Source organism: Bos taurus, chromosome 8, assembly GCF_002263795.3.
Source record: "Bos taurus isolate L1 Dominette 01449 registration number 42190680 breed Hereford chromosome 8, ARS-UCD2.0, whole genome shotgun sequence".
NCBI classification, from domain to species: domain Eukaryota; kingdom Metazoa; phylum Chordata; class Mammalia; order Artiodactyla; family Bovidae; genus Bos; species Bos taurus.
Genome location: NC_037335.1, coordinates 41,231,527 through 41,259,481, shown reverse-complemented (window position 1 = coordinate 41,259,481; position 27,955 = coordinate 41,231,527). Strand labels below are relative to the sequence as shown.

The window sequence follows — 27,955 nt, the reverse complement described above, 5'->3', positions numbered from 1 at the left end:
GAAAAGGAGTACGTCGAGGCTGTATATTGTCACCCTGCTTATTGAACTTATATGCAAACTACATCATGAGAAACGCTGGGCTGGAAGAAGCACAAGCTGGAATAAAGATTGCTGGGAGAAATATCAATAACCTCAGATATGCAGATGACACCACCCTTATGGCAGAAAGTGAAGAGGAACTAAAAAGCCTCTTGATGAAAGTGAAAGAGAGTGAAAAAGTTGGCTTAAAGCTCAACATTCAGAAAACGAAGATCATGGCCTCTGGTCCCATCACTTCATGGGAAATAGATGGGGAAACAGTGGAAACAGTGTCAGACTTTATTTTTGGGGGCTCCAAATCTCTGCAGATGGTGACTGTAGCCATGAAATTAAAAGACGCTTGCTCCTTGGAAGAAAAGTTATGACCAACCTAGATAGCATATTCAAAAGCAGAGACGTTACTTTGCTAACAAAGGTCCGTCTAGTCAAGGCTATGGTTTTTCCAGTGGTCATGTATGGATGTGAGAGTTGGACTGTGAAGAAAGCTGAATGCCAAAGAATTGATGCTTTTGAACTGTGGTGTTGGAGAAGACTCTTGAGAGTCCCTTGGACTGCAAGGAGATCCCACCAGTCCATTCTAAAGGAGACCAGTCCTGGGTATTCATCAGAAGGACTGATGCTGGAGCTGAAACTCCAATACTTTGGCTGCCTCATGCAAAGAGTTGATTCATTGGAAAAGACTCTGATGCTGGGAGAGATTGGGGGCAGGAGGAGAAGGGGACAACAGAGGATGAGATGGCTGGATGACATCACAGACTCGACAGATATGAGTTTGAGTGAACTCCGGGAGTTGGTGATGGACAGGGAGGCCTGGCGTGCTGCAATTCATGGGGTTGCAAAGAGTTGGACATGACTGAGTACTGAACTGAACTGAAAAGTAATTTTTCTATTCTGGGGTTCTTCTATGTCTAAAAAAAATACATTTATTTATAAGTTATTTTAGCCCAAAAGCAATTCATTTGAATTATCTACTAGATTATTTGATATTAAACTAGCTATGCATTAGAATCACCAGGAGTAACCTTTCTGGAAAAAAAAAAAAAAAGAATTTCTGATTATCTCTACTGCTAAATACTAGTTTCTAACCACCATGATTTTGAGTAAGTTTTGGGAGGTAGGTAGGAGCTTTGTTTTTCTTTCCACTAATTCTGAGGTGCAGCTAGCTTTGAAAACAATTTTAATTGATCAAATTAAAAAATTAACTAGATTTTTCTGAGAATCCATCTGAATTGCCTGGACGGAACTTTTAGAAAAAGCATAGATTGCTGGGCCTCTCCTCTGCAATTTGTGATTAAGGTAGGTTTGGCGAGGGGTCTGAAAATACACATTTTTAATGTGTTTCCAAGCAACAGAGATGCTACTGGTCTAGGGAACGACAGTTTGAGAATCCCTGAACTAGAGAATAAAAAGAAGAGTGGTGAAAAGCGTAAATGATACATGTTTGCCAAAAGGAGGACTTTCCTGACTCTTGTTATGCACATTATCTAGACTGATGTTCTAGAGATTGACCCATCAGAGACGGGAATCTCTGATGTTCCCATCTGAGAACTTTTAGGGCTCTGAATAAGAGGCTTTCCTTTCCCAGCAGAAATTTTATTTCCAAAACCCTCCTGGTCCAATTCCATGATGTTGTAGTCACGAGCTGGGCTGAAGATAATCACGAGAGAGTTTCTACATACTAAACTCCTCACTCTTCTCTCTTTTTTTTTCTGAGAAGCATGTACATACATAATTGCAGAATAGGAAAAATCGAGATGATACCTGTAGAAAGACCATTTTAGCAGAAATTGCCTGGCAGCTTTAGGAAAACTGGGTCTTCCTTCATAGGGTTTCAGTGCTTGCATCATCACATTGTCAAGCCACGCTGCCCACTGCTCCAGGGTGCTCTGCTGCTGAAGAGTCATCTTGAAGTCTGTTTCTAGTCTCTGAACCATGTTGTCATCACACTGGCACACCCAGGAAGCCTGCTCCTGGGACAGTACACAGAAAGCAAAGGACAAGTTCAAGTCAGCATTTTTTCGTTGAATGTCAGCACACAAACCATATGCATGAATGGCAAACTATATTGAAAGTGCAAAACAATTAAATGAATTAAGAAAAATGAATGACCACTTGGCAGTTGTTAAGGAAACTAACATCACTTCTGTGCATGAAAAAGTGATGTGACATAAAGGTATGACTTAGTGTTCTACATTAGCTAGTCTGTGTGAAAGACTAAAATATATCATTACTTAAGAAGAAGAGGAGCCTGAACTTAACATATGTAGAGTCTTTTTTTAGTTTTTATGCTCTTTTACTTCTCAATCAGATAAAACTAAAGCCAATTCATTTGAAAAGATTTAGGGTAAGTCAGATTGGATAAATAGATTCAACTGGCCACAAGTGGCCCCTCAGGATTAAGACAAAAACAAACAATGAATGATACAAGGCAGAAGCACATGCGGTATGAGTTTCATGGGAAAGAAAGTGAAGTCCCAAGGACTCTCAAGGTAAAAGCTACAAATGCAAATTAATTCACAGACCCGAAAACAACAGTAACAATAACCAAAAATACATTAGAGAAAATGTAGGGATGCTACCTACGAAGACATTTGATTTCCTTCTGGTTCTGATGGGAAAGTTTCATGTTTGGTAATAGGGATGAAAATAGAAACTTTTAAGGTTAATTTTCAGTGGTTGACATAAGTTTTACCATGTTTCTAGTGCTATGCTGCATTTTAAGATTAAAAAATATTATACTCTTTCAGGTCAGAATATAATTATCTGATAATATTAATATAATATTTGAGTGAAGACATGGATTTTAACATAGGGCCTGAATCCACTAACTTGATTTTAAGCAATTCATTTAACCTACGTGGGCCTCATTTTCCCCAAGCATAAAATTAGAGAAGTGAAATGTGACAAGAATTTTTAAGCTAGGTTCACTGTGTCCAGATAATACTTTCAATGTAGAGTTCTGTGGAGGGGTGTCTGTGAAGGTCCTAATTCTATATGTAAAACCTTATCAATATGTGTGTGTTTTTCTGAAAAGTCTGTATAGCTTTCAATCTGTCTGTTCTCAGAGGACAAATTTATTTAAATCAACCTTTCAAGTGAATCAATCCCTAATCTCCACCCTCTGATTCCAGGATCTCTCCTGACCCCAGAGACTTTACCTTACTCAAAAGACATTTCAACTGGGAGGCACTTCAAATAGAAAATGGCTAAACTCAATTCATTTTTCTTTCTCAGGGAAATTTAGGGCTTCTTCCAAATTCCCAGCTGATGATGCCATCTACTAACCTTCCTTCTCTTATCTAATTAATAAAAAAGGCTTTCAGATTTTTACCTCCTAAGTATCACTTTTGAGTATTTTAAGTACACTAAAATACGACATTAAATTTGAAAGTACAAATAAAAAAAACAAAATATTAAGAGTATCTAAAATGCCAACATTAAGAGAGAACTACAACATGCTAATTTCCAAACTGTTCACATGTAATATATACATACGCATGTATATTTATGTATATATATTATTTTAAAAGAGGAACATATTATATATTTTACTTGATATTTTGCTTAGTTTCACTTTATATATAGGCAAATGAGGAGCTACATTTATTGTTCAATGACTCAATTTGCTTCAATACATGAATACACCATTATTTACAAAGTCAATTCCACATGGCTGCACGTTTATGGTCATTCCAAATTTTTACTCATAGGAATAATGCTTCTGGAATTAGCAATCTTGTAACTACATCTTTACTTTTTTTTTTTACTTATTTTTTACTTATTTACTTATTTTTTTTTACTTATTTCTATATAATAGATTTACATAAGAATAGTTAAGATCTTTCAAAATACAGTTAAATGACTCCCAGAAATTTTATATCAGTTCAACAGTTGAGGAGAGCACCCAGGGAAGAAGTTGGGTACATGCTAAGTTGCTTCAGTTATATCCAACTCTTTGTGACCCTATGGACTGTAGCCTGGGCTCCTCTGTCCATAGGATTCTGTAGGCAAGAATTCTGGAGTGGGTAGCCATGCCCTTCTCCTGTGGGTGGGGGGGCGGGTCTTTCCAACCCAGGGACTGAACTCACATCTCTATGTCTCCTGCATTGGCAGATGGGCTCTTTACCGCTAGCACCACCTGGGATGCAGACAAGGAGTGAAGAATTTAGGCCTCAAGAAAAAGACAGGGGATGCTGGGTTTTGTGTGTGTGTGTTTTTTAAAATCCAAAAACATCTAAGCATTTTTTGGTCTGTGGTATAAAACAAGAAACATAAAACTTATCATCTTAACCATTTTTAAGTATACAGCATAGGAGTGTTAGGGATTTCCTGATGGCTCAGTGGTAAAGAATCTGTTTTCCAATGCAAGAGACGTGGGTTCAATCCCACGTCAGGAAGATCCCCTGGAGAAGGAAATGACAACCCACTCCAGTATTCTTGCCTGGGAAATCCCACAGATTCTCAGGGGTCACAAGACTTGAACATGACTTAGCGACTACAAAACAACAACAATATGAGTGTCTACTTATGCTCAATACTGTACATTAGATCTTTTTCATCTTGCAAAACTGAAATTCTATGGGAAGCCACTGTGAGAGATATGTTTTATGTATTGGCAAGGAACAGAAGGAACTTACTGGTATCCTTGGAAGAATTTAATTTCATTTAACATAAAATCAAACTCACTACTTCCTACAGTTAGATTTGCCAAGAGAAAATGATAATCTAAGACTAAGCTTAGAGAAATAAAGCCACAGGACATTATTCTGGCTTTTCAAACTATGTTTCATTTTACTGCTCTCAAGGTTGAAAATATACTTACAGCTGCTGCTACTGCTGCTAAGTTGCTTCAGTCGTGTCCAACTCTGTGAGACCCCATAGACGGAAGCCCACCAAGCTCCCCCGTCCCTGGGATTCTCCAGGCAAGAACACTGGAGTGGGTTGCCATTTCCTTCTCCAATGCATGAAAGTGAAAAGTGAAAGTGAAGTCGCTCAGTCGTGTCCGACCATTAGCGACCCCATGGGCTGCAGCCTACCAGGCTCCTCCATCCATGGGATTTTCCAGGCAAGAGTACTGGAGTGGGGTGCCATTGCCTTCTCCGACTAACAGCTAAGTACCCTGTAAATACTCCCTTGTGAAGGAATTTGGATATTTTAACTCTTTAGTGGAAAAAGGTAAGGATGAAAACTAAAGATATTATCTTGGAAATAAATATCTCCAAGATGATAAGGAGTCAGTAACTTCAAAATCAGATTCTCTTTTAAATGCAGAAACACAAGTATATGCAAAAGTTAGGTTATCAGGTTAACTAACCCAAGTATATTTAGCCCATACTGTAGTTGAAAAACTATCCATTTACACACAAAAGAATTGGAAAGCAATACTACTATAATGCTATCAATTAAACAGAAAACCAATTATAATTGCAATAGCAAAAGTTATCCTGAATGCATGAGGAAAAGATTTGATTAGAGAATGATGAAGTGACGACAGAGGCTTCCCTGGTGGCTAGACAGTGGCTCAGACGGTAACAAGTCTGCTTACAATGTGGGAGATCCAAGTTTGATTTTTGGGCCGTGAAGATCCCCTGAAGAAGGAAATGGGCAACCTACTCCAATATTCTTGTCTGAAAAATCCCATGGACTGAGAGGCCTGGCAGGCTACAGTCCATGGGGTTGCAAAGAGTCAGACACAACTGAGCAACTAACACTTTCACTTTTCTTTCAGAGCATTAAAATATTGACCCTTACATGTGGTTTCATTGTTTTAAAGTTTCCTTATTACAAGAGCATCATCCTTACATGTTTCAGTCTTACTGAGGTTAATCTCACAGGGACAGGGACAATTTTCAAATGAACAGGAGATGGTGATGAAGGTGGAATGGGAGCTAGAAGACTGAGAAAACCAGGGGACTCAGAAAACCAGGCAAAATGTGAAACAGAAAAGGAAAGAAAGAAGGGAATTAAAATCAAATATGTTAACCTGAGAAAGATTACGTACTGAACAAGAGTGGTGAGAAGTAAAATGTAGAGGGAAATGCAGGGCTACCACTGTGTTCATGGTCTTAAAAGCAGAGACATTACTTTACCAACAAAGGTCCATCTAATCAAGGCTATGGTTTTTCCAGTGGTCATGTATGGATGTGAGAGTTGGACTACGAAGAAAGCTGAGGGCCGAAGAATTGATGCTTTTGAACTGTGGTGTTGGAGAAGACTCATGAGAGTCCGTTGGACTGCAAGGAGATCCAACCAATCCATTCTAAAGGAGATCAGTCCTGGGTGTGTGTTTGAGTGAACTCCGGGAGTTGGTGATGGACAGGGAGGCCTGGCGTGCTGCAATTCATGGGCAAAGAGTCGGACACGGCTGAGCAACTGAACTGAACTGAAGGAAGGAGGCCTTGGAGGATAGATACTTGAGCACACAGGTTTCAGCACTAATAACTTCTGTGAAAACCCAGAAAAATCTGGTACTTAAAGAAGGGAAAAGGTAGCCTCAAAGTTGGTAAGTAGAGAGGATGAGAATGAGCATAGTAAAGATGTATAACTAACCATTTATATGTAATAATGTTGCCAAGGATGGCATTTATAGCCAGGAAGAACTCATTTCTGTAAACACTTCACAGGATTCAGGCACACAACTATACAAATGAAAATAATGTTAACAGAAAATTTAAAATCTTTCTCAGATCTTATCAGGAATCAGTCTTAAATATGTTTTTTGTTATTAAACTTATATTACTTTTTGAGACTAGAAGTTTCCTTACCATTTCAACTTTTCTTAAGGTACTTTTAAACATATCTTTTCTGAATGAAGATTTGAAATTAACATTATAGTATACATTTTAAGACAATACTGTATGAGCTCTTAATATTCCCACTAAAATCAGGTAATGTAAATTCCACTGAAATATGTAAAGTTAATGGATTTGTAAACATGAGTTTGTTCTTATGGAGATTATGAATTTGTATGTGTATGTATGTATGTTTGTATATATATATATACACATATATATAAACAAATGTTTATATAGATTTAAGAAAAACTATGCACATTAGAAGACCAAATCAAATTCATCAAAGTTAGAATGAACTTAACTTCTAAATCCTAGCCCTAAAATTAATCAAGCCCAAATATTACTTTTATTTTCAATGATAAAATGAGCCCAGAATTGTAGATTAAAATTTGTAGGAAATGGAGAAATAGTTTATCTTTGAGCAATGCTATTGTTTTTTAACACAGTTTTATTGAGATGTAATTCATATAGCAAACAATTCATTCAATAAGAGTATATAATTCAATAGCTTCTCTCAGTATATTCACAGAGTAGTACATCTATCACCACAATTAATTTTAAAATGTATTCATTTCTTAAAGAAGAAATGACATATTCCTTATCTATTATATCCCAATCACCTAGTCTACAGGACCTAGGTAACCACGAATTTACTGTGTGTCTCTATAGATCTGCTTATTCTGCTCCTTTAATATAAATGGAATCTTGCAATATAAAGTCCTTTGTATCTGGTTTCTTTCAGTTAGTGTAATGTTCACCTGTGTTGTAGGATGTATCAGAACAGAACTTCATTTCTTTTTATTGTCTGATAACATTTAATTGTGTGAAATGCCATGTTTTGTCTATATAGTCATCAGTTAATGGACATCTGGGTTGTTCCCACTTTAATGTGGCTAATATGAATAATGCTGCTGGAATATCCAAGAACAAGTTTTTAGGTGGATGTGTTTTCATTTTTCTTGGTATGTACCTAGGAGTGAAACTGCCAAATCATATGGTAACTCTATGTTTAACCTTTTAAGAAACTGCCATACTGCTTTAAAAGTGGATGTAGCACTTTACAGTCCAATTACTACTGTATAATGGTTCCCATTTCCCCACATCCTCATTAACATTTGCTATTATTCGTCTTTTTGATAATACCTATTTTAGTGTATGTTGTTGCTGTTCAGTTGCTAAGTCATGTCTGATTCTTTGCATGGATTGCAGCACACCAGGCTTCCCCATCATCCACTATCTCCTGGAGTTTGCTGAAACTCATGTCCATTGAGTTGGTGATGCCATCCAACCATCTCATCCTCTGTTGTCCTCTTTTCTTCCTGCCTTCAATCTTTCCCAGCATCAAGGTCTTTTCCAGTGAGTCAATTCTTCGCATCAGGTGGCCAAAGTATTGGAGCTTCAGCTTCAGCATCAGTCCTTTCAATGAATATTCAGGACTGATTTCCTTTAGAATGGACTGGTTGGATCTTCTTGCAGTCCAAGGGACTCTCAAGAGTCTTCTCCAACACCATAGTTCAAAAGTATCAATTCTTTGGTGCTCAGCTTTCTTTATGGTCCACCTCTCACATCCACACACAACTACCATAGCTTTGACTCTTGCCTACCAATCTTCAATGACCGTGGTTGTCCTTACTCTATTAATCATTCAGCAAACCCTGGTGACATATGTTGCAGTCTAGCACTAAAAATCTTCCTAGGCTTTAACCACAAAACAGAGGAGCAGTAAAGTTATAGCTGAGTAATGCTAATGCTAATGCTAAGTCACTTCAGTCGTGTCCAACTCTGTGCAACCCCATAGACGGCAGCCCACCAGGCTCCCCCATCCCTGGGATTCTCCAGGCAAGAACACTGGAGTGGGTTGCCATTTCCTTCTCCAATGCATGAAAGTGAAAAGTGAAAGTGAAGTTGCTCAGTCGTGTCCGACTCCTAGCGACCCCATGGACTGCAGCCTACCAGACTCCTCCGTCCATGGGATTTTCCAGGCAAGAGTACTGGAGTGGGTGCCATTGCCTTCTCCGATAGCTGAGTAAAACTCTCCTCTTTCAGGACATTGTGAATCTAGATGTGCCTATGAATTGATGTAACTTTGGAAAAGAAATATGATGATCCTAATTAAGAAGAAAAACATTGGATACCTTTCATTAAAAGATCTGTTTTGAAAGAAAACAGAGTACCTGGACATTGGCAAAGTCGACACGGTTGAGGTCATTGAGCATCTGGTTGATCTGAGAAGTGTTCTGAAGCACTGCACGAGCTGCCTGGGCCAGGTGATTGAGCGACGTGTATCTTCGCAGAGTCTGGGCAAAGGCACTTACAGCTGCAACCTGTAAAGAAATCCAATTAAATTGGGATTTCTTTTCTCCTCCAATAAAAGAAACCACTGCAATTTTCAAATCTTTATTCCCTTGCCAAATTTTAAATGCTTCTCTCTGATACTTATTTCAAATTCATTTGGTGAGACAGTTTACTTGTAAATTATAGCATTTAAACCTCTAAACCAAGTATTATTTTCCTTTTCAGTAGGTTGAGGTCAAGGCTAAAACAAACTCCCACATTCTTAGACATCTGAGTGCACCATTAATTAAACTGGTCTTGCAAGTAGCTACTCATCATCAGCAAGAAATGATTTAGTCTAGGAAATTAGGGAAAATGTTGATTTTCATTTCTTATTCTCAGTGTGACAGTCAGCTACAAACTAAGCAAATAAAAAAAAATTTTCCTTTTATTTGGAAAACCAAACTGTCCAGTCCCACTTTTTATCTGGATTAAAAAATATACTTTTCACAGCATTATCATTCAGATTCACTCTTTTAATCTTTATTTTATAGAGGTGAAATAAGGGTGGTCAATTTTGAGGTGAAATAGGAGAACTCAAAGCCTGTATTAGCAAATAGATAGCTAATAAACTTCTCAGACACAGGCAACAAGAAGAACTCTTTTTTTTTTTTTTTTCCAGAATCTGGATGTTTGTAAAAGGGTTATCCAGAAAAATCCCTGTTTGCCCTCTGAAATGTACTTTCTATCCTTCCCCCTTCTGCTCTGTGCCCAGGAAGACTAAACTGAAAAAATTGCATTAACTGCCTCCCTTGTCCTTGGGCTTCCAGTTGGATTTGGTCAATGAGAGGCACTGGTAAGGGACTGAAGGACAGAAGAAAGTGGTCAAAGTATTTATTCCCTCACAACCTCTGCTCTCTCCTTCCTAAGGCCACAGTCCTGCGTGGAGGAGAAGAGCTCCTGATGCCATAATTGCTTCTCTCCCATTCAGACCTAGGGATGGGCAGGCTTCCCCTACTAATGCTAGTCCTCGGTTTTCTTAGCTCTGTTTACACATTTAGAAACAGACCCTTATTAAACTTTCTTCAATTATTCTTCTCTTTGGATACACCTTTTATTTCCTGCTGAAACCCTGAACAAATGAGGTTATGTTGAAAGATAGCAAAGATAATGACAAAAAAAGTCTAAATAAATATCTAAATGTCATGATCTCATGAAAATTTGTTACTTCCATAGCAGATCTGATGAGGATTTTAATGTATTTATAGGAATAGATGGAATCCCACTAAATCACTGTGGGTATATAAACAAGCAACTGATTGAACAGTCATTTGGCTGAGTGGGAATAGATGTTCCACAAGACAACGATGCCCTGTCTTGATACTGAGATGTTTTAGGACCATGTGGAGCTTGGGGACATCCACATATCCTCAGAGAGAATATTTCACATTTTCCCATCTCTGAGGTTTGTACTAATCAAGTACATATTATGTGCCAGCATTGTGTTAAATGTCTAACATATATTACCATGTTCAATTCTCATAAACATCCCATTAGACACATGTTCTACCTTAGGGAGGTTAACTATCTTACTCAAGACTACAGAGAAACTAAAGTACAGAGGTGGGATATGAATACAGGCATTTTGATAACAACTTCCAGTCACATTCTCATTATGCTGTTTCTACTGTCCAGCTGGATCATCTTTGTTGACTGAATGCTCAGCTGAAAAAAGGTTGCACATCCTTGAGAGAGGAGTAGCAGAAGACATCTTTCACCAAGGGAAACCACCCAAATCAATTCTGGAGATCAATGAGATGACCAATAGTGCAGCTGGATTGCTATCACAACCACTTGATGATACTGGGGTAGGAGATGCTTTCAGTTGTTTGAAAGTAATGTTATGACTATGACTGACTTTGTAAGTTGGAAAGCATTCCTCTGATTATCTTAATCAAAGAGCATCTCCTTTATTTTCTCACCTCAATGTGGCACTCTAGAACAGAACTGCCACGGAGGGAATCATTTCTGCAATGATGGAAATGCTCTACATATGTGTTACCTAATATTGTACCCACTAGTCACATGGGTTAAGATGCACTTGAAATGTAGCTAGTGTGACTGAGGAACTAAAATGTTAATGCAATTTAACTAAATTTAAATGTAAATAGCCACATGTGGTTAACCCTACCATATTGACAGCACAGCTCAATCAAGCAACAATCTAAGGTGGACATGTCCTTGAAATGTGACCTTCAGTATGTTTTAGAGATAGAATGTGTTATTGCAAACCTTAAGCCAAAACAGGAAGAACTGAGAGTTACTTGTGCTATCACAGACTTGTCAGCTACAAGAGCTTCAGCTACATTTTCAAACTGACAGCCAAGGCACATTGTTGGAGTCTGACAGGAGATACAGTTCCCGACAAAAGGCCACAAATGTGATTTTTGTTATCAAAGTTTGGACAGAATCAGTCCAATCTGTCAAGTGTGTTCACAGGTTAATCTAAAGTAACATGGTTAGTAGGGGAAAAAGTGAAGAATAGAATTCATATCTCCAGCTAAATAATCCATATTCCTGTAATATACTCAACTATGAGATAACGGTTCTCTTTAAGAAATGATTACTTGATTCACAAAAGCATTCTCCAGTGTTAAAAACAAAACATCCTGAAAAGCAAAATGGTTATTTCACATGAGCATTCAGAATATGAGTATAGTAGGGGACTTAAAAAAATCTAAAACTCATTCAAATGGAAATTATTTGCACATTCTAGGCTATTCTTTTCAATATTTGAAATTAAGCAACCTGAAATATACACTTTAGAAAAGGGCTGATAAATATACCACACCTACAATGCTTCTCTAGTCTCTCTGAAAGGAGTATTATCAAACAACATATCTTGTGAAGTTCTTTGCCACATGGTTATAAAATACAAATATAAAAATCAATGCTATATTTCACATAACATCATTTGATAGGACAAATTTAAAATTCATAGTTCATGACCATTTCCTAAACACAAAAGAAAAGGCAAGGACATGAAAGTGTACCTTGGTTTGTATCATTCTTTGTGGAATATTGTTCATGGCATTGGAAAGCCAACCTTCAAGGCTTTTTGCAAAATTTCGAATGGCTTGGGTCAAGGCACCTACATGTTAAAGAAGAGAAGCAGAACGAAACAAATACCAAAGAACATTAATCTTTATGCTAGAATAAGGGAAAACATACAACCATAGCATTTGAAATAGCACAAGACAGAACTCATCCTCATTAACAAGACTTTATTTAACATTATTCCTAACTATGAAAGAATCCAAATATTATATCGTGGGCTTTTTTTGTCTTAAAGCTATTTTGTTCCCAGATACTTATGACACTTCATTGGGAAATGAAAACATTCAAGCGTTTTTTGCTTATAACAACATATACCAGTTGTGAATATACGTATGGAATTTTCTATCTTAGACAAAATACTCTTTTCAAAAACATCTTTTTGCTCAAAGGCTAAGTATTGTCTTTAGAAATCTGGTGACTTTTTTCAAGCTCTTATTTTCATTTCTTTAGCTAGAAAGAAAATAATGCAAAGCTTTCTTTCTCTATGCATCTCTTTACATTGGAACATGTCAATTAGAGTAGTTATCTCTCACTGTTGTTGAAAAGTAAGGTAAAATTAAAATTGCCTGACTTGATATTCTGGATAACTATTCTCCATCTCACTGGCAGGTAGCGATAAAAGATTACTGTGATAAAACTGCTGTCACAGAGACCAATATTCTTAAGATATTCCTAAAATAGTCTGTTCCATATTCCTTGCATCTCTGTTAAAACCTAAGTAAGTATAGGTCCCATGAGAGCAACTTTTATGGTGGTCATAAAACAATTGGAAGCATTTTCCAGTATCAGGGGTGACTATGATTATTTTATTCTAAGGGATCTGCTTACTGAGATCCCTTACTGAGATAGGAAACAGAATTCTTCTCTTGTTCAACAAGTAATTCAGTCAGAGCATTTCATTTCATCTGTGCCCAAGGCTACACGGTATAGGGAGTAGTTTAAGACATTTAATAAATGTCTGAAGCACCCAGAACACAAAGCAGATCCTTGTGGGTTCCCTATGATGCGGGTAGGTAGTGCAGTTGGTAGTCCATGATAAGAGACAGAGAAGTCACATTTTTACCCAAGGCTCCCAAGAGTATTAATGATGGGATCAAATTCCCTCATTTTTCTTCTGTGCTCAAAATAGTCTGACATGCATCTTTATTACTTTTGTTAAAGCAGAGTTAGACATAATTTAGCTTACTCAAATTGCTTGCATCAGATATAAATTATACTGATCCAATAATAAAATAACTAATTTTTAAAAGTTGTTTATTTAAGTGGTAAAATGACAAAAAAGATTTAAATGGCTATCTTTTTTTGGAAAAATACTCAAGTAGTGCAGATTTTAAACATGAGAATCATCCATTGGAAACCCTGAGTTGGAAATTTCTTGAGAGCTAAGTTTTTGAAATTTCCAAAGCTTCCCATATTAGTCAAAAAGAAAAAAGAAAGAAAAATATTTTTCTGCTGTATTATGTACTAGAACCATGGAGGGCAGGCATGAATGGAAATGAAAAAGAGTGAAAAAAAATTAAAGACCCTTTTTGAAAGTCAGTAAAACTTTGTTCAAGATTCAGTTTGATTATCTGTATTATGTATTTTTCTCTAATTAATAATTATTTAATCTGAAAAAACCAAGAACTGGGAAAAGCTACTTTAAAATTTTTAATATGGGTCTTCTTTTATTTAAACAAATTTAATGCTAGGGAGGTTATAAAATAAAAACATTATGTTTTATATCTCAAATGATTTTTAGTTTTTACTTTTTTGTATTATATGACATTTTGGGTCATCTTTAACTGAAATCATAATTTGTACATTTAAGTGCTACCAGTTGAGTTCTTACACAATTTTTTTACACTTCACTTTATTTTTTCCATTTTCAGATAAATGTATTTTAGAGTATAGTAGCTTCAAGCTGACTTTAAATTAGTGTGATATGCAAACTTTTTTTTTTTTTGGCTAAAAAAAGGAATCCCATCTGGACAGTAAATGGTAGAGTGAAGTACTAGTAGCCAGGAAAATAAAATTTTCAAAAATAAAATTAAGTTTGTTCTCTCTATAGGGATTCATGTCAGATTAAATTGTGCAGATTGACTGACAACTTTTTCTCATGAATGGATGGTTAGAAATTTAAAGCTATTCTAAAACTAACTTGTCTCAGCTTGCTTATGATTAATACAAAAATGCATACAATCAGAAGACTGTGATTTAAACTGTATTTTAAGCTTTACTTTTGTTAAATCTTATTATAGAACAGGAATTAAAATTCCAAATTTACTTGGTAGGGTGGCACATTAATGTATCTTGTAATTTCAGAGAAACTATAAAACTATACTTATATAAAAATTCCTGAATTTGAGTTCTCTGAATGCAGAGACAGAATAAAATGTTTTTCAAACAAAAATTTGTGAAAAACAAAGGTCATGTGTATCGTGTACTTAAAAATTATGGGGCTTAAAACCATCTAAACTTGATACATGGTTCATGTTAGGTAACTGCTGAATTTACAAGTTAGTCTTGTGATGCTAACATAGAAGCAACAGATTTTAGAATTGTTTAACGAATACTGATGTTGTTGATTTGCCTCAAAGAAGGTGCTCACTGGCATTTTTTTCTTATATCTCATGAGAGAAATTTATGTTGGTGGCAAGATGTCATAGGCTAATGAGCTACCCTATGCAACTTTTCTTAAACATCTCTAGAGATTATTACTCAGAGCACAGGGAGTAAGACAAAAACAAGGAAAATCAGATTCTGGAACATAAATCAGTAGAGAATTTACATGTTGAAATTTTCCATGACAATGTCACTTTTAATCAATCTTTAGTCAGGACACCAACTGTCAGTTGGTGCAGTAGAGAAGATATTAGCAATTTATAACAACGTGAGACTATGGCAGCTGAATTTTTAAAAAACTAATTTGTGTACATATTTATGTATGTTTATGTGTGTGTTCACTGATATTATATATAAATGTACATCTAAGCATACTTTATTAGGTGGTGGGAAACATACATATCTTCCACTCTACCGTATTTTTAAAAAGAAAGTATAAACATACAAATGTTAAATCTTCACCTTTTCTTACTAAATCCCTATGTTAATATTTTCTGGAATACTTTAATACAAATTTACTGTGAACAGTGTACTTGAAGTACACAGTTGCTAATTTTACAAGCTAAAAGATTGTTTTACTTTATTAATGTCACTGTAGAGTAGCAATTCTGTTCCATTTCTCTAAAGGTTAAGTTTACTAGTATGTGCTCATAAAGATGTAGGCCTAAAATCTTTTCAACTGCTTCCAACATATGTATCCATAGTGGCTTTTAGACTGACACTTGCAAAAAAAAATAGCTTTGTTTGCAACAGAGTAGCTTAAAAAAAAAGCTATCACTTAAAAAAGTAATGTAACTTATCTACGTAATTCCTATTTGCTTCATGGCGGGAATACAATGCTCTTGCAGTTACATAGATTTTTCTCTCAAAATGCCAGTTAACCATTACTGTTAGTGGAAACTGCATTTGTAGTTTTTAACATGATGTCGGTGACAAAGTAAATGCTTTTAAAAGAAATTTAACTTCAGTAGAAACCAAGATAAATTCATTTCAAATCAAAAGCAACTGTGAAAGAGGCTGGTCTAGCAATCACAGATTTCAAAAATTAGGGGTTTTATGAAGGACACTGTGTCCTTGGGTTGAATGATTTTCACACTGGCTGACTGACCTGGGAGTGTTCTTGCAATTAGTCATCAGGGCTGTCACATCTTTAGGTTGTCTTTCTTCGTCAAAAAGAAAATGAAAGATTGAAAAACAGAATTTTTCCCTTTTAACTACAGTGTTGCTCTAGGCTGCTTTCATGCAATACTCTGTGTTGCGTGTTTTCTATGTGGCAAATTTAAATGAGATTAGAATCACTCTAGTTTGCAACGTCACTACCCGAAACTTCCTGGGTGGAATGTAGGAGAACAAAAGCATCCGTACTTGTCTGCATTTAACTTACTAGGAATAGGTCTAAGGACGTCGGGGATGAGAATCTCCACCAAAGCCTGGTACATCCCATGGTCACAGTTACACATCCATTTCAGGATAGACTCATGTTTGCACAGAGTTATCAGCTTTGCTTTCGGAAGTCGACTTTCTATTTCACTCAGATTGCTGGTGTGAATAAATGTAGCAAATGAATAGATGGCAAATGAGGATAAAAAAGAAAATGGACTTTAAAAATAGTTTTAGTTTATCAAATATTACTGAGGTTAGAACTATACCACCACTGCCCTGGTGCCATACGGCTGGATATATAAAATACTCCCCCGGAGCTGCCTATGCACGTTAAGACTTTCTGACAGTATGAAAGGCAGATATGATACTAAACCCATGAGGATGAAATAGTTCTACCGCAGTCCCCCAAATCAATAAAAATGGGAGCTATAATACACACGCTGAAACCTCAAGAGAGTACTTTGTGGTTTATTTCAATCTCTTCAATTAAGGTTATCAGGTAAGGTTCACAACTGGTATACATATCTCTAATTTATTAGCTGTGACATCTACTCAGCCATGAAAATGAATTGGAAAAGCATATTGATTCTGACCTTGACTCGGTAATGGTAGTGCCGTCAGCTGGAGTTGAGGGAGAATAGCGCCAGAATGTTTGCCACAATTTTTCTATCAGGCTAAACTGAAGATTCACAACAACATCCAATATTGCCTACAAAACAAAATGGTTATCGATATTACCTTACAAAATCACTTATGGGGATGTGTGAGGAGTACATACTGTAACAAGACTTAAAAGGTAAAGATACTTTTGGGCTCATAAACTGACATAGTGAAACTAGACTAAGTTTTGCCAATGGAAATGGGAACACAAAAGAGATTAGCTAGAGACAAGGAGGAAAATATCTCATACATAAATGATTAAGAAGGGTAACTTGTATTCCTCTCAGAATGACCTCACACCCCACCCTTATTTTTACCTCTTTTCTCTCTATTATCAGGCTTGCTTCCCTACGCTTTCTTTCACCCATTAACCCACTGCTTCCCTGGTTGCCTCCACTCTTGTTAGATTCATATGGGCACAGAACATAGATTTGAGTCACATCAGCCTTCACTGGACTGTGTCCACTGGTCCTAAAAGAGGGCAAAAGATAAAGGTGTGGAGGTGCCTGTGCGTGGCAGATGGAGTTAGGGCTAAGTTAGCTTGGCCTAGGGCTGCAGACCATGGCTTCTGAAGCATTCCTAGCCAAGCAGAGGCTGGGGGCAGAAACTAGAATTAGGCTGACCTTCCAAGGGTAGTGCCTGTCTTGGCAGAAAAAAAGCCTCTCTGTGGTCACACAGTGGCTTCCTCTCATTCCTCTTTGCACACACTCCCTTTAGAGAGAAGCTGTAAGACTCTCTCTCCTTTTTAACCTTGAGGGCATGGGCCTCACCTCTCCTGCTTAATTTTCTCAGATCTCCAGCTGCATCAAGATATTTTTTTCGATGATGCTAAAATTTGCCACTTTCATTAGCTTTTGATGATCATATTTAATTTCACCCTGTCATTGCAATTAGTCTGCAAATTTGCCTTCAGATAAAGGCAGTCATAAAACTAAATAACCTATTTGTGCAAAGATCACGTGATTCTGTGATTATTTTGAGTATAAAAGACAAGTCCTCAGTATAATGTGTTTGATGTCATCAGCATTGAGAACAAAAACACGTAAAACAACACCTTCAAGATCTGCAAAATTCACAGAAACTAAGAGACAAGAAGAAGCAACTGAGAGAATCAATCTGAACATTTAAAGAAGAAAGAGGAAACCATGACTTCCTAATGCTGGAGTATGTGCTACTTGTGTAGACCTGGCCTTGTGCATGGTACAGAGAATAACTAATGTTCTACACAAAGACACTTTGAGACCAATTCAAATATTAAGTAAAATTTGTTTGGGAGCATGTTTTGGGAACTAGAAGGAAATGTTGCAAGTAGTTGGATGATGAAAATGAAGGGAAGGGGACAAATTAATATCACACTCCTCACCCTTTAATATCAGCAACAATAAAAATGCAAAAGCAAGCCCTGAAAGTAAAGGGCATCCAGATATGGCTGCTCCCAGCAAAACCCAAAACCTTCTCAGGAGGCAAATTATTATACCTGCTTTCTTGAAAGATTCTAACTTAGGCTTCTTCTGACAGACATCTATTAATGGAGCAACTAGTAATATCTGATCTAATACCTTATATGTCTCTAGTTATGAGACTGATGTAGGAACACTATGCATATATAGAAAGGAAAAATTACTGTTAGAGCAACTTGTATTGAAACTTATATTTGTTCCTTATGTAACTAGTGATCCTTTCAAAGTATCTTTGATAAACCAACTATGAGAATTCCAAATAACAGTCAAAATAGGTATGTTACTCTTTCTTAAAAACATAAACAATAGGAAATATGAAATAAAATAAGGCAAGTAACAAATTCAGTGCACCTTAAATTAAGTATCTCTTCAAATTAAATAACCTCAAATAATTCTATTGAAAGGACATTTGTATCAGCCTCATTCACAAATGAATAAAACGTTTTGTCATCTGTCCACCCACTTTTAAATTTGTTCAGACTAAAATGTATGGCAAATATAGTTTAAAATAATCCTAATGCCACTAGCCTAAAGCAAACCACCATTTATAGGACTGGATCTGAGACCCAAGTACCTGTCCATCAAAAGTTTAGAAGTGCGACAGGAAACAATAATTAGGGACTTCCTTTTCATAGATGACTTTATGTTCCATGAGAGTGGCCATGACTACTGGTAACTCTGAAACAAATGAGGATCATTCTATGAACTGCCATTTCCCATGTAGATTAATTACTATAAATGTTCCTTTCTCTTCATATACAGTGTGCATGCGCTAAGTTGCATCCAATTCTCTGCGGCCCTATGGATTGTAGCTTGCCAGGTTCCTCTGGCCATGGGATTATCCAGGCAAGAATACTGGAGTGCATTGCCATACCCTACTCCAGGGGACCTTCCCAACCCAGGGATGGAACACACGCCTCAAATGTCTCCTGCATTGGCAGGCAGGCTCTTTACCACTAGTGCCACCTGGGAAGCCCTCATATAGAGTATTCCTGACAATTAATGAAAATTTTATAATCCAAATAATATTTTCATCTTTATTGGGGGAGTTTTTCATTTAGATTGATTTTAGTGTATATTCTTTAGAGTTGTAAATAATCATTCCCCAAGTTATATTTTGAATAATATGATAAACTTAAAAAAAATCTAAATTATATTTGTATAGGCTGGGTTGCTTGAAGCGAGTTTCACCTGAACACAGAGCAATGAGAAAATGATTAGAGCATCTATACATAAACCTTTGAATAGACATGATATTCACATAGAAAGCAAAAGAGAAGTTTTTTTTTCCTTGATAAGTAAGGATCATCCAGAAATTCTCTAATACTGGAAAAAGTACAGCAGTGGAAGAGAAATGGACAGTGTTTTTCATCATAACAAGAAATGTTGGGAACAAACTGGCGGGACATGTTGAAAAATACTTATGGCACATGATTTGTTAATAAGGAGAGAACTTGCCCTTGGTTGTTAATAACCTAGCACCCTTGACAAGCACTCAGATTCACTCAAGCGGTTCTTATTTCTGGAGTAGGAAAAAAAAAAACCTGTGAATGCTATGAGCTGAGACTTCTCACTACATACTGCATCGTCAGCAGTCAGGAGGACTGCCCAAGGATTATCTTTTACTTCTAAGTAGATCATAAATAGCCCTGGAATAAAGCTACTTAAATTCTAAACAGTTCCTCTTTGAAAAGGAGGGATACTTTAGAAAATTCCTATTGCAATCTGCTATCTTCTTTCTGCCAGGTAAGTGGCCAGTATATGTGGACTTGGAGAGAATTCACCTCCTGGAGACAACGTATCCAATTCTGATCTGGGCTAATAAGAAAGGAAGTAGGAGGAGGGATGGAAAACACCAAGAGAAGACTCAGGGTCAAAAAGAAACAAGCAAAACTAGAGCCTCAATGATCCCTGGAAGGAATGCCTAAACATTTCTAGAAAATAGTTTTTGATAAAAATACATATTTACAGTATAAAATTCAGAAGATTAAAAAGGGTGTATTAAAAAATTAAGCCTGTTTCCCCTGACTCCTTAAACTCAGTTTTGATCCCAAAGGCAACCAGCTTTAATATTTTGTTCTTTCTTCTGGAGAGATGTATACAGCATGTTCTTTTTCATGAAAACAATAGTATGCTATACTCACTGTTTTACATCTTGCATTTTTCTTAAAAATAAATCCTGGAGCTTGTTCCACAAAAGCACATTTAGAGTTGCCTATTCTGTTTAATGGTTGCATAGTGTTCAACTCTATAGATTATACCATATTTTATTTATTCAGTCCCTGTTAGATACTGAAGTTATAATCAATCTTTTGCATTAAAAACCATAATGCAACAAGTTCCCTATACACTTATATCTTCAACCACATGTAAGGATTTTTCTAGGATAAGTACCTAGAAGTGGAACTGCTTCATCAAAGGATTCGTATCAGACTAGGCTAAGAGGATGGAAAGTAAAATTTATTCTCCCCTTCATGCTTCACTTCTCCAGTTTGAGACAAGAAAAAAACAGCTTATCAGTGTTCAAAGAAATATGAACTAACTTCATCTGTCCTCTAGGAATACATTGGAGTATTTGTTTTAGCCAGTTGTCTGGAAAAACTTAGCTTGTGTCCATACTATGTTTTGAAAAGACCTACCTCACAGTGCTCTCGATAAAGACTCTGCAGTGACTTGATATCCTCAAAGGTAGTACCATCTGGCAGAGAAGAGATTTCAACTTCTCCAAACTCTGGAAGTGCTCGAGATGCATCTGTTACCATGACAACACAATGGAAAAAAGTTACTGTGGATGGTGCCAATTAAAGACTAATGAAGGAAAATTTAAGCAGACTAAAAAGGAAAAAAAAATTAAAGGTCAGAGGTCCAAAAAGTAAGGACTTTGCATTTTAAGGACTAGTATTTTATAAACCAAAGTTACAGCAGCAGCAGCACAAAAGAATAGAGGGAATAGTTTTAAAATTTTGGAGAAACTAAATTTTCACTATGATTATACTGGAAATAACATATCATAGTGTCTCTCAATACAGGACCCCTATGATAAGAAAAATACCTTGAGCTGGCCAGTATCAATTTTAGTTATTTTTATCATTTTGTTACTTAGGTATATAAAATACATTAGCTTTAAACTCATTATGCTTATACCTCTCATATAATCATAAAACAAAAGACCTACAAACTAAGTATAAAGAAACCTAAAAAAATAACATTAAATTAACAATGTTAATTTGTATGATAGATGATGATGCTGTCCTATAACTGAATCTTTCATGACATGAATATGGTATTGACTGCTGCAGTGCAGGAACTTTTGAGTTTGACAACCAACACATACTTCATGGTGGCTGGTTCTCCCATTATGTTTTTATATTCAAATAAGCTGTGAAACTTTCCTCCACACAGAGCACTGGGACATCATTGAGCCTTCCCTTGGGATGAAGCCGTAATTTACATAGTAAGTCTGTTCTTTTCTCATTAGCTCTGGACAATTAATGCAATACACTTTGGTGCCAGCCTTATCATAAATTCAAATACAAATGTGGAAACTAAATCTTCAGAACAGTATTCGTTCTAGTCTTCTAGGTAATCCAAAATATGCTTTTTTTTTTTAAAGATTATAATTGAAATAAGAACATAAAATAAGAAACATAAAAATTCTTGTTGAGAGCTCATATGTCTATAAGAATATACTTGAAGACTCCAGTTTGTGAATGCACCATAATGTTCTCATACTTCAGCAGCTATTCTGTCCTGAGAGTACATTTTAGTTGTCTTTGTCAGAGAGCGCACATAGACACATATACACACACACAGACACATACACACACATACACATCCGATACATTCTACTAATTTTGATCTGTTGTACCGAAACTATGCATGTTTATCCCTAGAAAAGCTGTCAATTAAAGTGCAAAATGGCATTTTGCACTTTTAGCTTTTACAGGAATATGCAAAATGTTCAAGTTCCACTTCCTTAACTCCTAAGTAACAAGAAACATGTATACCATTTAGAAAACTACAAAAATAGGAAATACTATGATCAATTTAAAAGAATAAATTACTTAAAAGTTTATAATTTTTTCTAATCTGAGATTGTAGCATATGCAACTTTTTACATAGGAAATGAGAACTGCTTCTGGCACTTGAAGTTACTAATACTACTGAAACTACAACACAATTTTGATCACAAAAGCCCAATTAATACAAATTCCGGGAAACAATTCCACAGAAATGAGCCTTTAATTCATATGAATTTAAAAGTTTTACATAGCTTGAGATTTTTAAAAATAAGTCTAGCGGACACAAAAAAAGTAGAAATGAACTAGAACTATCACATAATGTGTATAGTTTCAGCACACACGAAAAATCTATGTAATTAATACCTGTAATAGACATTGTACTTGGATAAAACACTACTGTAGTTCTCTTGTTTTCAAAATTCCAATAACAACTAATACGCATTACACCTTAACATACCTAAAAACTGTTGATGATGTTGACTTTGGGCAATTACAGTTTGCTCAACAGATGTGCCTGTCTGTTGACCACTTCCTGTGAAACCATCTGCAACCCCATCCACTTTCTGCATAGGCTTGTACCTAAAAATATTAGATGGGAAAAAACAAATAAACCAAATTATTCTTTGCTTTTTTGTACTACACAAAACTCCCAAGGCATTCAATTTTATCTTCTTTAACTGTCTCATGATAATTGTAAAAGATTTTCTTCCTTGATAGTCTCATAAAGTTAGGATGAGGAAATTTTTTAAATTGTAAAAAGAAAAAAGGAGAAGCACTTAGGAAGGGCACCCATTTTCAAAAATTCAGAAATTTAGCTAAGAATGAAAGAGTTATGAGATATTTCTTTGGACAGCAGTGGTAAGGAAGTCCATGATTATACTTTTAATACACTATTTGAACATAATTCTTAATGGCCAATGGATCAAGGGAGAAACATTTTAAATACATTGGGATGTGAATCTGAATTAAAATCTAGGAGTTTGGGCCTGAGAAATGTTTAAAATGGCTTTTATTTAATTAATATTTCCAAAATGTGGTTCAGCCTAAAACTCAACCATACTGTTTTCCATATCACCTAAAACCTCCCATGCATCTCAACACATTAATCTCCCTTGACTTCTGTCCATATCTGCAAATATAAAGACCATAAGCATCAGCTTGTAGCAAAACGCATGCAAAAATCCATCTATAAACCTGAGTCATCAAATTTTAAAAAGTAAAAAGAATAAAAGTCACCTATAGTTATGTATTTATCTTTAGGTCCTAGTCATATAAACTCAAGAACTTTCCATACTGTTAAAATATAAAAAATATGCTTCAACAGCATAGGCAAGAAAGAAGGACACCTGGGAGAGAAATACCATAGGAAAAATGCATAGGTAAGTCTCCTAAGATAAGAAAATATAAAATAAGAAATAAGCAGCAACTATAATTTCTTCTGTTTCTAAGATCTCAAATATTTTTATTCATTTTAGAAATTTAAAAAAACAGATAAATGTAATAAAATGTTAAAATCTACAATAAGTTTATTATCTACACTTATGTACTTTATAATGTTTGTCCTTCCATTTCTCCCCATTTCTAAATCTATTTATAAACAGAACCACCTAATAGTCTTACCATCCAGATACTTGACTCTTACACTGATACCATAAGTTAACTGTTAATAGTGTGTTAATATGAAGTTATTGTGAATAGCAATGTCCCCAATACATGAACAAGATATACTCAAAGACGCCTACAGTCTGACAACAGATAGGAAATGAATGAACCGGGTGAAACATCAGACAAACTAATGCTGAGGTTGCCTTAGGAAGCAATTCAACTTTGAATGCTATGATGACTTAGATAAATGAAACTTCCATGAAAAACTGCAGAGTCACTCATAATGACATTTACTTGTATTTTTTATGTGACAGGAATCTCACAAAGAACTATATGAAAAGCAAAACTAAAGTCAGAAGATGAACAGGGTGAACAAAGGATACAACACGCTTCATTCTTGTTATCATTTTAGTGATGACCCTGTACACCAAAACATCGGTTGTTATTTTCTAATGATATAAAAGAACTCAAGCCTATTCTTTTATATAATGGAAAAAAACATCTGAAAGTACTTTTCAATTGGGGCCACATCAAGAGATAACACATGGTTTAGTACTGTAGTGTGCTAGAAGTGCCATTTATTAAAAAAAAAAAAGAATGTTTTTCTGATTTTTCCCCTCCTTAAAGAATCATCTTAGAGCGGCAAAGAAAAAATCCTTTGTGAGGCAAGACCTTTGAGTACTTTTGTGGGGGAGCAGTTACTAACCATTCTGTTCTAGAAGACTTTAATGATTTTATCTTTAGGGAATACAGTTAGAGAAGCTTTTATCCTCATTGATCCATTCCAGGTTTCATTTGATTTTAGCCTCCTTTTTTCAACTATGAAATTTTATATCACTAATAAAAGAAGCTAAAATTGTTTAACTATGTTTCTTCATTTATGTAATAGAGTTTGGGGATCACGGAGTTAATAAACAAAAGTGGTTAAAGGGACTTGAATTACTTACTCTAGAGAAGAGCAAAATGGAAATATTTCCTATAGTCTTCAATTATATTAATTTTCAATGTAGGATGAGAGAGTAATTATTAGACTTTGTCCAGCTATGCTTTATCAGTTTCCTTTGTCCTGCACAGCATCTAGTGTACTACAGATGTTTAGCAGGCACAAATATCAAGGACCGTAAAAGGATATGACATATAGTCATCTCAGACTGACATACAGACATTGTACACGTGCTGTGTCATCTTTTACTTGCACACAGTGCTCAGCAAGCCTATAGTCTGCAAGGAAAATGAGCTACTTCCTCAGAAAGATGAGAGTTATCTTTAATAAGCACTCAAATCACAATACATTATAATTAATGAATGATTATACTTAATAGTAATGATACTGAGTGAGAAGCACTGATTAGAGGTATATTCTAGTATATAGGAGATTCAAAAATTCATTAAGATTAGCTTGTAGAAAAAAAGGAAATAAGTTAATTCTGGAGAAATTTCTTCAGGTCAGTACTTAAGAACAAATCTTATAAAGAAGAGGTGAAGAAAAAAAAAGAAAATACATTCAAAACTGGGCAATAGGAGGTTTAATTCTAACCATAGAGTAAGGGTTGCAAAGTGAATGATGGATTGAATGGATTGGGTGAAAATGCACTAAGTGTTTCTATTTTTGCTTGCCTGGGTAATAATAAAGTGTTAGTCACTCAGTTGTGTCCGACTCTTTGTGACCCGTGAACTGTAGCCCACCAGGCTCTTACATCCATGGGATTTACTAGGCAAGAATACTGGAGAGCATTACCAATTCCCTCTCCAGGAGATAGATCTTCCTGACTCGGGGATCAAACCCAGGTCTCCTACATTGCAGGCAGACTCTTCACCGTCAAAGCCACCAGGGAAGCCCTTCGCCTCAGTAATAGGACCTCTACATGCCAGAAGCTTATGTTGTATCTCTTTAGAAAAAGCTGTGAAGACAAGTTTGGGAGGGTTTTGTGACATAAAGAATGACAAAAGAGATTTCTGTGGTGGTCTAGTGGTTAAGAATCTACCTTGCAAAGCAGAGGACATGGGTTCGATTACTGGTCGGGAAACCTATGATTCCATATGCCACGGAGCAACAAAGCCCACACATCACAACTACAGAGACTGCATGCTTCAAAGCACTTCAGAGCCCACAGTCCACAACTACTAAAGCCTGTGCACTCTGGAGCTTGCCCACTGCAACCACTGAGCCTGTGTGCCACAGCCAGAGTTCATGCACCACAACAAAAGATCTCACGTGCTACAACTAAGACCTGATGCAGCCAAACAGGTAAGTATTGAAAAAGAATGACATCGGAAGGGCAGATTTATAGCTCATATACAAGAACAGTATGAGTGCGGGCCTATAAATAAGAGAGAGCTTCCAGGCAGTGCTGACTTTTCCTAGTAGTGGCATTTCCAAACGCCAGGTATTGCCTGGTACTAAATTAATACTTAGAAAGAAACCCCAAGAAATTAGAAATATTGAACTGAGGAAAGCTGGATGTTCATTTTTCTGATGTCCTATCTAAGGATAACATCCTATCCCTGCCATTACTTTAGAGCACTGGGGCTTCCCAGAGAAGGAGGGAGTTGAATAGGAAGTTGAATAGCCACATTAAACATAAGATAAACAAATACATGTGGTAACTGACTCTTCTTGGAAGAAATAGTTATAGATGATATTATATTAAGTTTTGAAAGCTATTTATATATCAGTATCTGCTGCTGCTGCTGCTAAGTCACTTCAGTCATGTCCGACTCTGTGTGACCCCATAGACGGCAGCCCACCAGGCTCCCCCGTCCCTGGGATTCTCCAAGCAAGAACACTGGAGTGGGTTGCCATTTCCTTCTACAATGCATGAAAGTGAAAAATGAAAGTTAAGTCACTCAGTCGTGTCTGACCCTCAGCGACCCCACGGACTGCAGCCCACCATGCTCCTCCGTCCATGGGATTTTCCAGGCAAGAGTACTGGAGTGGGGTGCCATTGCCTTCTCCGATCAGTATTTGAGTAGGTTTCAAAAAAATTCAAATGCTAGGCTTACCGTAGATCTATCCAACAAAATCTTTGAGAATAGGGATTAGGAATTTATTATTTTAACTAGCTTCTCATATATTTCTTAGGTAGTCTTCACAGAATTAGTCTATAGGAGCATCTTTACCCAATAATAAATTCATTCAGTCAAATGTAGAAATAGAACCATAACATTACAGAAAAGTCATTTTTATAAGTCATTTCTCAATTTTTTTCAATAAACTATATTTGGAATATAAATAACTCTCTCTGAATAGATGGTGGATGATTAAATGAATGTATGAATGAATGGTCAAGGTAACACCTTTCACTGTATCAGACCATCAATTGATCTTAACAAATAGAAAACCTAGATAACAAATACCTACTTTACTATAGGTAAAGTATTGTAGGGGCATAGCTTTGAAAAGGCTGCGTATGCATAGAATTTTCCAGGATGCTTTAATATTCCGTTGGCTTACATGATAATCCAACATTATCTTAGCTCTGGTTGAATTTCAAGTGACCTTACAGCACTGAAACACAGCTTTCAGATTTCCTATCCTTTTTTTAAATTTATTTTTTAATTGAAGGATAATTGCTTTAGAGAATTTTGTTGTTTTCTTTCAAACATCAACAAGAACCAGCCATGTCTCTATCTTTTCTAAATAAAATAATCTCTATTTAAATACTAAAATTACCAAAAAAAAAGTTTTCTACTGAAAAAAATTTGTTGAATCTTTCAAAAAACAAAACTCTTTAGTGTTTAAGAATTCTCTCCTTTTACTCCCATTTATTTTTACAAATTTATTATTTTATAATAGGCTTTCTTATAGTAGATTCTTAGTGCTCTTGAGTTGTGTGTGCTCTGATAAAGACCTGTGCTACATCAAATGAACAAACAGCTCTTGGTTTCAAAATTAGTAAGAGCCAAACGATAATTTTAACAGCTTGCAACTCCATGGGCAATCAGAGCTAAAGTTGTTAATGATTAAGAAATCAAAGAAACTCTAATGCTTTAATAG

General features: G+C 36.0%; 1 protein-coding gene across 6 annotated transcripts in view; it reads right to left on the bottom strand.

The window, feature by feature from the left end:
- Positions 1–27,955, bottom strand: part of RFX3 (regulatory factor X3) — a 332,033-nt gene that overhangs the window by 41,151 nt on the left and 262,927 nt on the right. For all 6 annotated transcript variants that reach the window (XM_059889441.1, XM_024996137.2, XM_002689615.6 and 3 more), the window contains 7 exons: positions 22,811–22,932; positions 20,971–21,083; positions 16,805–16,920; positions 16,213–16,367; positions 12,161–12,258; positions 9,008–9,157; positions 1,801–2,009 (listed from right to left, as the gene is read on the bottom strand). In XM_059889441.1, coding sequence (XP_059745424.1) covers positions 1,801–2,009; positions 9,008–9,157; positions 12,161–12,258; positions 16,213–16,367; positions 16,805–16,920; positions 20,971–21,083; positions 22,811–22,932 — 963 coding nt within the window. The remainder of the gene's footprint in view (positions 1–1,800; positions 2,010–9,007; positions 9,158–12,160; positions 12,259–16,212; positions 16,368–16,804; positions 16,921–20,970; positions 21,084–22,810; positions 22,933–27,955) is intronic.